General features: G+C 40.3%; 1 protein-coding gene across 3 annotated transcripts in view; it reads left to right on the top strand.

Annotated features, from left to right (window-relative positions):
* The window catches only part of ric1 (RIC1 homolog, RAB6A GEF complex partner 1), a 166463-nt gene that overhangs the window by 140034 nt on the left and 14259 nt on the right, over nucleotides 1-12170 (top strand). For all 3 annotated transcript variants that reach the window (XM_078570577.1, XM_078570576.1, XM_078570578.1), the window contains 4 exons: nucleotides 2718-2876; nucleotides 4072-4208; nucleotides 5093-5382; nucleotides 10066-10254. In XM_078570577.1, the coding sequence (XP_078426703.1) occupies nucleotides 2718-2876; nucleotides 4072-4208; nucleotides 5093-5382; nucleotides 10066-10254 (775 nt within the window). The remainder of the gene's footprint in view (nucleotides 1-2717; nucleotides 2877-4071; nucleotides 4209-5092; nucleotides 5383-10065; nucleotides 10255-12170) is intronic.

Here is a 12170-nt window from a genome sequence, read left to right as displayed (position 1 = left end):
GTGCAACGAAGGTTTACCAGGCTGATTCCTGGGATGGCAGGATTGTCGTATGAGGAGAGCTGGGGTCGACTAGGCCTGTATTCACTGGAGTTTAGAAAAATGAGAGGGGGGTCTCACTGAAACGTATAAAGTTCTGACAGGGCTAGACAAACTGGATGCAGGGATGATGTTTCCTCTGACTGGGGTGTCTAGAACAAGGGGTCACAGTCTCAGGATATGGGGTAGGCCATTTAGGACTGAGATGAGGAGAAACTCTTCATTCAGAGGGTGGTGAACCTGTGGAATTCTCTACCACAGAAGGCTGTGGAGGCCAAGTCACTGAATATATTTAAAAAACAAATAGATTTCTAGACTCTAAAGGCATCAAGAAGTATGGAGCGAGACTATGGCTTTGAGGTAGAGGATCAGTCAGGAGCGTATTGAATGGCGGAGCAGGCTTGAAGGGCCGAATGACCTTCTCCTCCTATTTTCTATGTTTCTATCATCTTAAAGCGTATTATGTTGTGGTCACTGTTGACTGGATATTCCCCTAATTTTACTTCTCTTACCTGCTCTGGTTATTTCCCCACTAGTAGATCCAATAGTGAATCATTGCTTGTTGGGTTAGAAAGGAGTTCTGTACACATTGTAGGAACTCCATTCCCCTCAATCTACCTCATCTGACCAATTAAAATCAGAGAAGTTAAAATCCCCGTTGATTGTTCGTGTTTATTGTCTGCATATTTCTTCCTCCACTTCCCTTCAGTTATTGGATAGTCTGTAGATTACGCCTATTATTGTGATGGATATCTTTGTGATCTTTTACCTCTAACCATATGGATTCTATTTCTGTCTTTTTGTTATCCTGAATAAGTTCACATACTGCAGCCCCGCTTTTCCCCCTCTATCCTTTCTCAATATGTTATACCCTTCAATGTTTAATTTCCAGTCCTGATTTTTCTGTAGCCATGTCTCAGTAACCTCTACTATGTCTGGTCCCTTCCAGTGCATGATATCCTCCACCTCCCCTGTTTTATTTCGAACCGTGTGTGCATTGTACAGACATTTTTTAATTCATTTTTGATAGGATTTCATCTCATTTTACGTTTAACCACCTTTTTAGACTCCTGTTATGTAACTCGTTATTCCCTTGCCATCAATGTCCTCGATTATTTTATTCTTTCCTATGCTGTGTCATGGGCAGAGCTTACCTTTAGGCTGCTTATATTTCTTGATCCCTGTCCTGTGCCCTGCCACCTCATTTACTAGTTTAAAGCCTTTTCCACCCTCGATTTATGCTTCAATTGGGGCATGCGTTCCATTGCTGGTCAGGTGGAGCCCAACCCATCAGTATAGTTCCTTCCCAGAATTGGTGCCAGTGTCCCATGAAAAGAAATCCCTCTTTCCCACACCAGCCCTTTATCCGTGCATTAATTCTACTGATCTGTCTACAATGCCAATTGCATTTGGTGGCTCAGGCAATATTCCAGAGATTATTACCCTCAAGGTCCTGCTTTTTAATTTAAAGCCTGACTCCTTAAACTCTTTCAGCAAGATCTCATCCCTGTCTCTACCTATGTTGTTTGTCCCGACATGGACTATAACAAATGGGTTACAGAGGATGAAATCTATCCTCCTAATTAATGCCCTCCATTACTACCACTTTCTCATTCTGCTCTGTTTTCCACAGCACCCCCCACCCAATCCCTGAAAGCTTTCTGAGCCATGGTACCTTGGTCTGCATTGTGGCTATCCTCTCTGTAGTCTTTCTGCTTGTTGTCAAAGGTCGCAAGTACATTGTACCTGTTGAACTGGACGACTGTCTGCAAGACCTCCTCTCAACCTCTCCTAAATACTTACAACTTGGCTCCTTATCAGTCACACCCTCCTCCCTTTCCTGAATCTGTATTTTCCCCTGGGGTGTGACTATATTCTGGATAAAACTGTCCAGAAGCAATCTTCCCTTCCCTTATATGTTGAAGCACCTCCAACTTGCACTCAGCTCAATAACTCTGAGAGATTCAAGATGGGAGACATCCCCTACAGATGTGCTTGTTCAGTATCACCTTCCATAAACTTCCACGTTCTACAATCCACACACATCTGTTCTGCCGTACCTTAGATTAGCCTTATTTTATTTATTTAATTAGTTAGTCTTTATTAACCTGTAGTTTAATTAATTAGTCTAACTAGATATGCTATAACTTTAATGGAATTCTTGACAGTTTCCCAGACCAATTTGAACTACTGCCCAAGTTTAGAGGAAAGAACTTAATACTCACCAACCAATCGCTTACCTGCTATCCTGTGACGCCACTCTTATGATTTTTTAATTTGTTTTCGCAGTGTTTTCTCTCTCTGCCACTGCTTTAACCCAACTATGTTTTCACTCGGACCTTGCGCTCTGCACTCTTCTAGCCCACCACACACACACACTGCCCCCCCGTTGCTGCTTTATCACAGCTGTGCCAAAAGATTTCCCACTGTTCCCACAGCAGTCTGAATTGTATTGCAATGAGTTAGACAGACTAAGGCCTCTTTGTTTCAATGCATATGCAAGATGTTTAGCCAAAATGAAGAGGTTTGTCCTGGAAATCTGGTTGCCTGGTGTTCAGTCACAAAATGATAGCCTCATATTGATCAAATTTGATAAAGGTTATAAATTGATAATATGGAGTAAAATCTACTGGAAAATTGAATTTGATTGCATTTTCTTACAACTGTTTTTCTTCTGATAGAACATGGAGGTCCCTGCAGTTAGCAGGCAGCACGCCACACTGCTTTTCAGCACAGCCCTGGAACAAGGAAAATGGGATCTTTGCCGTCACATGATCCGTTTCTTGAAAGCCATTGGTGCAGGGGAATTGGAGACTCCTCCACCAACTCCTACCACTCAGGTACATGGGGAAATGGCTCATCTTTCAGTGAACTTCAAAACAAATTGTTACAAAGTGCAGTGATTATAATCCCATAATGTTAACAACTAAACTGCTTCTAATTACAAAAATGGAGGATGTAGTGTGTTTTGTGTAGCCTTTATAGCCTGAGGGTCCTATACTGCTTGAGATTAACTTGACACTCAAAAGTAGCAGCTATTATCAATTGGTTTAAGTTTATCAGTCTCTGGCAGTAATTCAATCGTGGGCTTAGTAAACCAACTCCTCAAGGGCCTGTTCTTATGCATGGCAATATAACTTGAACCTTACTAATTATTACTTCTTAGCCATCTAGAGTTCTTAACTTTTACAGATATGTTATATAAGCAGTGGAACATTGTTTTTTCTGGGTTGGCTCACAGTGAAGAGTGCCACTTATGCAGATAACCTTCAACCTTTACACTCTGCTATCTTGAGCTTCTTGAAACCCAACTATTTTCTTACAATCTAAACAATGGAAAAAATATAGATTGCGTTTAATGTTGAGAAATATAAGTCCTTGCATTTGCTTTGCACTGGTGAAGGCAAGCTCTAATGCACATTAGAACCGCTCTTAAGTTAGCCACCCAACTACACCATAGCATGTTATAGATCTGGATGGTGGAAATGAGAAAGTGATTGTATCTGGTCCTCAGCCAGGATCTTATTAAATGGCAGAGCAGGCTCGAGGGCCTACTACTCCTTGTTCATATGTATGTTCATATGATATGTTTATGGTTAGCACTGCAAATGCATTGAATCACAATTAAACATCAAAATATTTAGAAATTCCAAAGCATTTATAATGGTGGCCAAGTTGTTGGGCATTTAACTGTTTGTTTGGATTATTTGAAATAATTAACAGTTGAAAGCTTTCAGCGTGCCTATGAAACAGTAGATACCTGGGCTGTCAACTGCTGTTGTCATGTTTTGCTGCATATTTCAGTGCTGTTACACAGCACATAAATAACAACTTTACCTTTCCTCCAGAATCCCAATTTCCAGCAGTCAACTTGAGTGAAAAATTGGTTTCAGCATCCATCTTGGTGTGCAAAACTACATATAGTCTCTTCCTACTTGTTTGCCCATGGTGTAAGGTATCATTATAGAAGATAATAGAGTGTTCTGTTTATATATTTTTGAGATTAAAGTATTGTGCCTTTAAATTTTATCTTAGGAACCCAGCTCAACTGGAGGCTTTGAGTTCTTCAAACATAGGAGCATTAGTTTTTCACAGTCAGCAGAAGGTCTCAATGCTGGCAAATTTAACCTGCAGAAGGCATTAAGCATGCCTTCAGGGCCCTCGGCCAAGAGGTAATTATACTATTTAATTTTCTAACTAGAGTCTTGTTCTAAATTGTACATCATAAATCATGGCTGGTTGTTTGACTTTGCTTTATTAAACTAATGGGTTATATTGGCTTATAAAATATAAACAGAAATTAAAGATTCATCAAAATTATTGCAGAGTAGCCGAAGGCTATACAATCCAGAAATGTTGGAAGATTGGCATAGGTGGTTTTTTTTAACCACATTTTATGATGCACTGAAGAGAAATGTCACTAAATATTTGCAGTAGAAGTGCTAAGAAATCTAGAAACCTTGATAATTAATGTTTCAATAAAGGCATTCACTGTACAAAGCTATTTTGGGTGTGCAATAATTTGCATTCACCTACCCTGTAGATTTGTTTTAAATGTTGCTTTTGGAATACACAACTCTGCACTCCAGAATATTAATCAAGTTTAGCAAGTGTTCTTACTGCAACATTTTGTGTAAAGCATGAAGTATATTCTAAAGCACACAGCTAACTCTTCCTGCCTACCATATACTATTACCTGCTCCCAGTCCTCTACATATGCAGTTCTCTAAGTGCACGGGTACAATGCAAGTTGACTCATTCCTTCACTAATCTTTTCCTCCTTCACTCTCTCCCACCCCCGTAATGAAGCACCTGCTTGGCATTATCCTTATAACCCTCCAGAAATCAGGAACTTGCTGTGTGGAGAATTGCAAATGTGAACTCTCTTCCACCCACTTCATTTCAGAGCATATTAATAAACCATCCTCATGTACCACATGGTGTTCAGTAATGAAGGTTTTTTTAAAAAGACTACCAGGCACTTGCTTTATTCTTTAGAATTAGAATTTTTAAAAAACAATTTGAATTGAGTATAATTTTGTGTCCTTGTCTTTAGGTGGAGTAAAGATGCTGACAGTACTGAAAATATGTACATAGATGAGATGCTTTGGCGTCATGCACGAAGACTCCTGGAAGAGATGAGGCTAAAAGATCTCAGCAGCTTTGCTGCACAACTGGGTTTTGAGCTCATAGGTTGGCTTGGCAAAGAAAGGACTCGGGTGGCACGAGTCGAGGACTTTGTTAAGGCTTTAAAAAGACTCCATAATGACTTTCTTTGGCCATTTCCTGTTATTCCTTCTAGCTGTTTAGTAAATTCACCATTCAAAAATGGCAAATACAAAACAGGTAATATAAATAGTAAACATTTAAAGAATATTTAGCATTTTCTATTTAAGCAGCTTAAACAGCATTTCAAGATTAAGTATTATAGGAACACTGGAATAGTATCAACTACTTTTGAAGTGTTAGAGAAAAGCATACACAACCACCCAATAGAAAATTTCTAGAGAATTGTTAGTCGTGACACTTATATTTCTTAGTGATTTTTCATAACCTTGAGTTTATTGTATCTTTTAGAAAACTCTCTTTTATTCCCCATGCTTGTGCAAAATGAACTTTTGCCAGTTTTTCTCATTTTTTTTGTCTGCTCATGTGAAGCTGTTACTGGGATGAAATACTATGATCACTTAAACCCTCCAGTACCTCACCTAACTGGATGTTTCCCAGCTCTGCATCTAGCCAAAGTATGCTGTAGGGGAGGTTTGCCTTGTGATTACCTCCATGCTATGTTCCCACAATCTCACTTTTCAGCAGAAGTGACTGTAGAGTTGAGAACCAGGGGTCAAAATTGGGATCTCCGTAGTCTGGATTGTTTCTATATTAGGTCACTGGCGTACTGAGTCATAAATGAATATTTTTGTTTATTTCCAAGTGAAATATTCTGAAAGAAGAATTGAACGATAAACGGTGAAAATTAATGGTTCTAAATTAAAATGTAAACTGGCTTTTTATTAATTGTTCATAAGTGCTGCTGCAGCTCTAGAAAGTGTTATAATGACTTGGAGTTGGCAGACTGATAATGTACAAAACTCGTATTTATATAGTGCCTTTAAGGTAATAAGTCCCAAGATGCTTCAGTGTTATAAAGCAAAATTTTATACTGAGTCACATAAGGCAATAATTGGGCTGATAGCCAAAAGCTTGGTCAAACAGCTTAGCTTTTAAGCTGTAGAGTTGAGAACCAGGGGTCAAAATTGGGATCTCCATAGTCTGGATTGTTTCTATACTAGGTTGCTGGCACACTGAGTCATAAATGAATATTTTTGTTTATTTCCAAGTGGAAAGGAGGAAATGATGATCTACATCCTAGAGTGTTGAGAGGTAGAGATATTGTGGTCATCTTCCAAAATTCTGCAGAATCTGGAATGGTTCCTGCAGATTGGAAGATAGCAAATGTAACCCCGCTATTTAAGAAAGGGAGAGAAACCAGGGAACTACAGACCTGTTAGCCTGACATCAGGAGTAGGGAAATTGTTAAAATCGATTATCAAGTATGTGATAACTAGACACTTAGAAAATAATTGTAGGATTGGGCTGAGCCAGCATGGATTTATGAAAGGGAAACCTGACAAACCTATTAGTTTTTTGAAGATGTAACTAGCAGAACAGATCAGGGGAACTGGTAGATGTGGCGTATTTGAATTTTCGGAATGTTTTCAATAAGGTCCCGCACAAGAGGTTAGTAAACAAAATTAGAGCACGTGGGATAATACAATGGCTTGGGTTGAGAATTGGTTAGCAGACTGAAAGAGAGTAGGAATAAACGGATCATTCTCAAGTTGGAAGGCAGTGACTAGCGGGGTACCACAAGGATCAGCGCTTGGACCCCAGTTATTCACAATCTATATCAATGATTTGGACGCGGGGACCAAATGTAATATTTCCAAGTTTGCTGATGACACAAAACTAGGTGGGAATGTGAGTTGTGAGGAGGATGCATAGAGGCTTCAAGGAGATTTAGACAGGCTAAGTGATTGGGCAAGGGCATGGGAAATGGAATATAGTGTGGAAAAATGTCAAGTTAACCATTTTGGTAGAAAAATCAGAAATACAGAGTATTTCTTAAATGGTGAGAGGTTGGGTATTGTTGATGTCCAAAGGGACCTGGGAGTCCTTGTTCATGAGTCACTGAAAACTAAAATGTAGGTGCACTAAGCAATTAGGAAGGCAAATAGCATGTTGACCTTTATTGTAAGAGGATTTGGGTACAGGAGTAAAGAAGCTTTGCTGCAATTATAAAGAGCCTTGGTGAGATTGGACCTGGTATATTGTGTACGGTTTTGGTTTCCTTGCCTAAGGAAGAATATACTTGCCATGGAGGGTGTACAACAAAGTTTCACCGGACTGATTCCTGGGATGGTGGGTTGTATTATGAGGGGAGATTGAGGAGACTGGGCATGTATTCTCTAGAGTTTAGAAGAATGAGAGGTGATCTCATTGAAACATACAAGATTCTTACAGGACTCGACAGGGTAGACACAGGAAGGAGAATTCCCCTGACTCAGAGGGGGTGTAGAACCAGAATAAGGTTCAAGCCAGTTAGGACTGAGATGAAGAGGAATGTCTTGTACTATGTGCTGCTTCCTTTGTTTGGCATGCAGGTAATCCTGTGTTTCAACTTCACCAGGTTGACACCTCATTTTAAGTATGCTGCTGCACTGCTCTCTTGCATTCCCCATTGAACCAGGATTGGTCCAGTGGCTTGATGGTAATGGTAGAGTGATGGATATGTGGGGCCAAGACGTTAATGATTGTGGTTGAATACAATTCTGTTGCTGCTGATGATCCACAGCACCTCCATGGATGCCCAGTTTTGAGCTGTTGGACCTGTTCTGAGACTATCCCACTTAACACGGTGGTAATGCAGCACAACATAATGAAGGGTATCCACATTGTGAAGGCGGAATTTAGTTTCCACAAGGACTGTGCAGTGGTCACGTCTACCAGTTGTCTCATGGGAAGATATAGCAGCTCAGGTAGATTGGGTGAGGACAAGGTCAAGCAAGTTTGTCTCTCTTGGTGTTCTCACCACCTGCCACAGGCCCAGTCTGGCAGATATGTCCTTCAGGGCTCGGCCAGCTCAGTCATCAGTGCTGGTATTGAGCCTGACTTGGACATTGAAGCTCCCCATTCGAGTACATTCTGTGCCGCTGTTACCTTGGTGCTTCTTCCAAGCGGTGCTCAACACGGAGGGGCATTGTTTCAACAGTTGAGGGAAGGCAGTATGTGGTAATCAGCAGGAGGTTTCCTTGCCCATGTAACCTGATGCCTTGAACAGGCTGGGGCATTGACTGTTAAGGTATGATTCTGAGAGTATGACTGTCGCTTTCTTTGCCTGTGGAACAGTGCTCCCAATTTTGGCTCAAGACCCCAGATATTAGTGAGCATGATTTTGCAGGGTCATCTGGCCTGGCCTTTGTTATTTCCGGTACCTAATTTGATGCTGAGTCGCCTGTCTGATTTATGTTCTTGTATCAAGCTGCTGGTACACAAAAGTTGAATAACTCCGTGTCTGGCTAGGCCATTTCAGAGGGTGATTAAAAGTGAACCACTGTGCTGCGGGTCTGGCGTCACGTGTAGGCCAGCCAGGGTAAGGACAGCAAATTTCTTTCCCTGATAGGCATTAGTGAACCAGATAGGTTTTTATGACAATCCAGTATTCCATAATCATTGTTAATGAGTGTAGTGTTTTGCCTCACATTTATTAATTAATTGAATTTCAATTCCCCCAGATACCATGGTGGGATTTGCTTCGTGTCACCAGAGCATTAGCCCAGTCCTCTGAATTACTAGCCCAGTAGCATTCCTCCTCTGTTACCATAGTGAGGCAGAGCAGCTTATGGAGGGAATTCTAGAACTTATCCAGGGCTGGGGCAGTTGGGAACAAGGCGATATAATATGTGTTTAGTAGTGTAGAGTTTAATCTAATGGACTCACAACCTCGAGGTCCAGAGTTCAAATTCCACCTGGTAACTTGTGGACTGGTGCTAGGAAGAATGACCATGATAGCTGCCAAATTTCCATTTAAAACCCAGTTGTTTCGTTGATGCCTTATCCTTTCTGACCTCCATGTAATTCCAGTCACAATACATGATTAACCTTATTGTCCTACCAAACATGGGGGAAAGGCAGATATGTAGAACTAATAGGATAGCTCTTTGAAAGAGCTGGCATGGGTTTGTGATTCTGATTCTAAGCTGTTCAGTTATTGCTCATCCCTAGTTGTCTGAATAGTCAGAGCCTGAGACCACAAAACATCATTGTGGCCTGGTTCTTTGCTTATGATGCCTTGGAGTGTTAGAAGCAAATACTATAAATTTGCTTTGAAGCTTTTTGTTCACTGAATTTAGGTGACATTGACAAGGTCCCTTTTGTTGCCCGTCTTTGGTTTCCATAGAAAATGGTGATGGGCAGTTTTTATGAACAACTGCCCTTTCTCTGGTAATGTTGCTCCCACAATAGAATTGGAGAGGAAGTTCCAGAATATTAGCCCAGTGACAAGGGAATAGCGATGTATGTTGAAGTCAGAATGGTGCGTTACTTAGTATTCCCATAACATTGCTCCCTAGTGATGGAGGTTACATGGCTGGGAAATATAAATCTATACTTTCAGGATCTATTCCTGTGATGAGTACCCCTGCGAACAGGTTGCATAAAGACACAAATACTAATTGTTCAAGGAAAGCTTTGATTTTCCTCCATATTCTGTATTCTCTGAAAAGAGACAAAATATAATAGCCACACCAAAAAAGCTATAGCATCCCTTGGAAAAATGTAAAATGCCATAGTTGTGGATGCCTCAATGCCATTGTGACGTGAGTAATGAACAGCTGTGAATTATACTGGGATTGACAGTCCTTAATCAGTATCAAAGAAGAAATAAATATAGTGATGAACCTACTTAAAATGTTTTTAATAAACATGAACTGGAGGATGCTGCTATAACACCTTTGTTTTATTTTTCTGCAGTTGGAGACCAATTTCTTAAATCACAGTCAACTGAAACTTTTGTAAACAGTGATTTGGAGAGTGGAGTCATAAATGCACGTGGTAGCCACATCTGCCTTAGCCTCAACACTGCACACACACAAATGGATTCTGGCTCTTTACAAGGACCTCAGACACAAGATGCAATTCTGTCACCTTTACTTTCTAAAGGTAAGCATTTGTTTAGTTACTATTATAAAAGTGTTAATTAAGTATTCATTAAAACACAGCCCTCATAACGTATGAGTTGCGCCTGATGTTCGTACTTAATATTGCCCCACTTAAAATTCACCAAGTCAATTATTAATAAAAGCAGTAGAAAATAACCTATAGAAAATCATAGTACACTTGAGTCATTGACAAAAATAAAATCAAAGTTGAGGACTAGTAATAGCATTGGTGCCTAGGTAGGGCAATAAATGGAACTATAAATTTATTAGCTTACTTTGCTGTCCAAAGCAGGAAATGTGGCAAAGGGAACTAAATGATGAACCTAATACAAGAGCAAAGCAATGCAGATGGTGGAGATTAGAAATAAATCAGAAAACACTAGAAATGCCCAGCAGCTCTGGTAGGATATGTGGGGAGAGAAACAGAATTAACATTTCAGGGTGATGACCTTTCATCAGAACCTGAAATGTTGTTTTTCTCTCACTCCACAAATGCTGCCAGACTGTTCAGTATTTCAATCGTTTTCTGATTTTATTTTATATGTTAAGTATTTATATAATCAGTATGTGCTTGTAACATAGGACCAGGAGAAGGCCTTTCAGCTCGTCAAGCCTGCTCCACCATTCAATACGACCATGGCTGATCAAACAATTCAATACCTTTTACCCACACTATCCCATAACCTTAACATTATTGTTAGTTAGAAATCTATCAATCTCTACCTTAAACACATTCAATGACGTAAGCTTCCACGGCCCTCTGGGGTAGAAAATTCCAAAGATTCACAACCCTTTGAGCAAAGAAATTTCTCCTCATCTCGGTCCTAAATGGCTTCCCCCTTATTTTGAAATTGTGTCCCCTGGTTCTAGACTCCCCAAACAGGGGAAATATCTTAACTGCATCTGCCCTGTCTATTCCTTTAAGCATTTTGTAGGTTTCAATGAGATCACCTCTCATTCTTCAAAACTCTAGAGAATACAGGCCCAGATTCCCCAATCTTCATAAGACAGTCCCGCCATCCCCGGAACAAGTCTGGTGAAACTTCGTTCCCTCTATTACCTCAATTCTGAGGTAAGGGGACCAAAACTGCGCACACTACTCCAGGTGCAGTCTAACCAAGCTTCTATACAATTGAAGCAAGATTTCACTACTCCTGTACTCAAATCCTCTTGCGAAAAAGGCTAACATTCCAATAGCCTTTCTAATTGCCTGCTGCACCTGCATGTTAGCTTTCAGTCACTTATGGACAAGGACACCCAGGTCCGTTTGTACATCTACACTTTCTAATCTCTTACCTTTTAGGAAATACTCTACACATCTGTTCCTACTACCAAAGTGGATAATCTCTCAGTTTTTCACATTATATTCCATCTGCCATGTTCTTGCCCACTCACTACATCTGTCCAAATTCTATATCCGCTTTACATCTTCCTCACAACACACATTCCTGCCTAGCTTTGTGTCATCCACGAACTTGGAAATATTACATTTGGTCCCCATATCCAAATCATTGCTTTATATTGTGAACAGCTGGGACGCAAGTACTGATCCTTGCGGTACCCCACTATTCACTGCATGCCAACGTGAGATTTACTTGTTTATTCATACTCTGTTTTCTGCCTGTTAAGCCAATCCTTAATCCATGCCAGTATATTGCCTCCTATCCCATGTGCTTTTATTTTGCTAATCAACCTCCTGTGGGGGACTTTATCAAAAGCCTTCTGAAAGTCCAAGCATACTACGTCCATTGACTCTCTTTTATCAATTTTGTTAGTAACATCCTCAAAAAAAAACTCCAAGTTCATCAAACGTGATTTCCCATTCACAAATCCATGCTGACTATGCCCAATCAGATCATGATTATCCAAGTATCCATTTATCACATCCTTTATAATAGGCTCTAGCATTTTCCCCAC

The sequence above is a fragment of the Cetorhinus maximus genome, chromosome 2, assembly GCF_964194155.1.
Source record: "Cetorhinus maximus chromosome 2, sCetMax3.hap1.1, whole genome shotgun sequence".
NCBI lineage: Eukaryota > Metazoa > Chordata > Chondrichthyes > Lamniformes > Cetorhinidae > Cetorhinus > Cetorhinus maximus.
The sequence above is the reverse complement of the archived record's forward strand: the minus strand, read 5'-3'. Positions and strand labels throughout refer to the sequence as shown.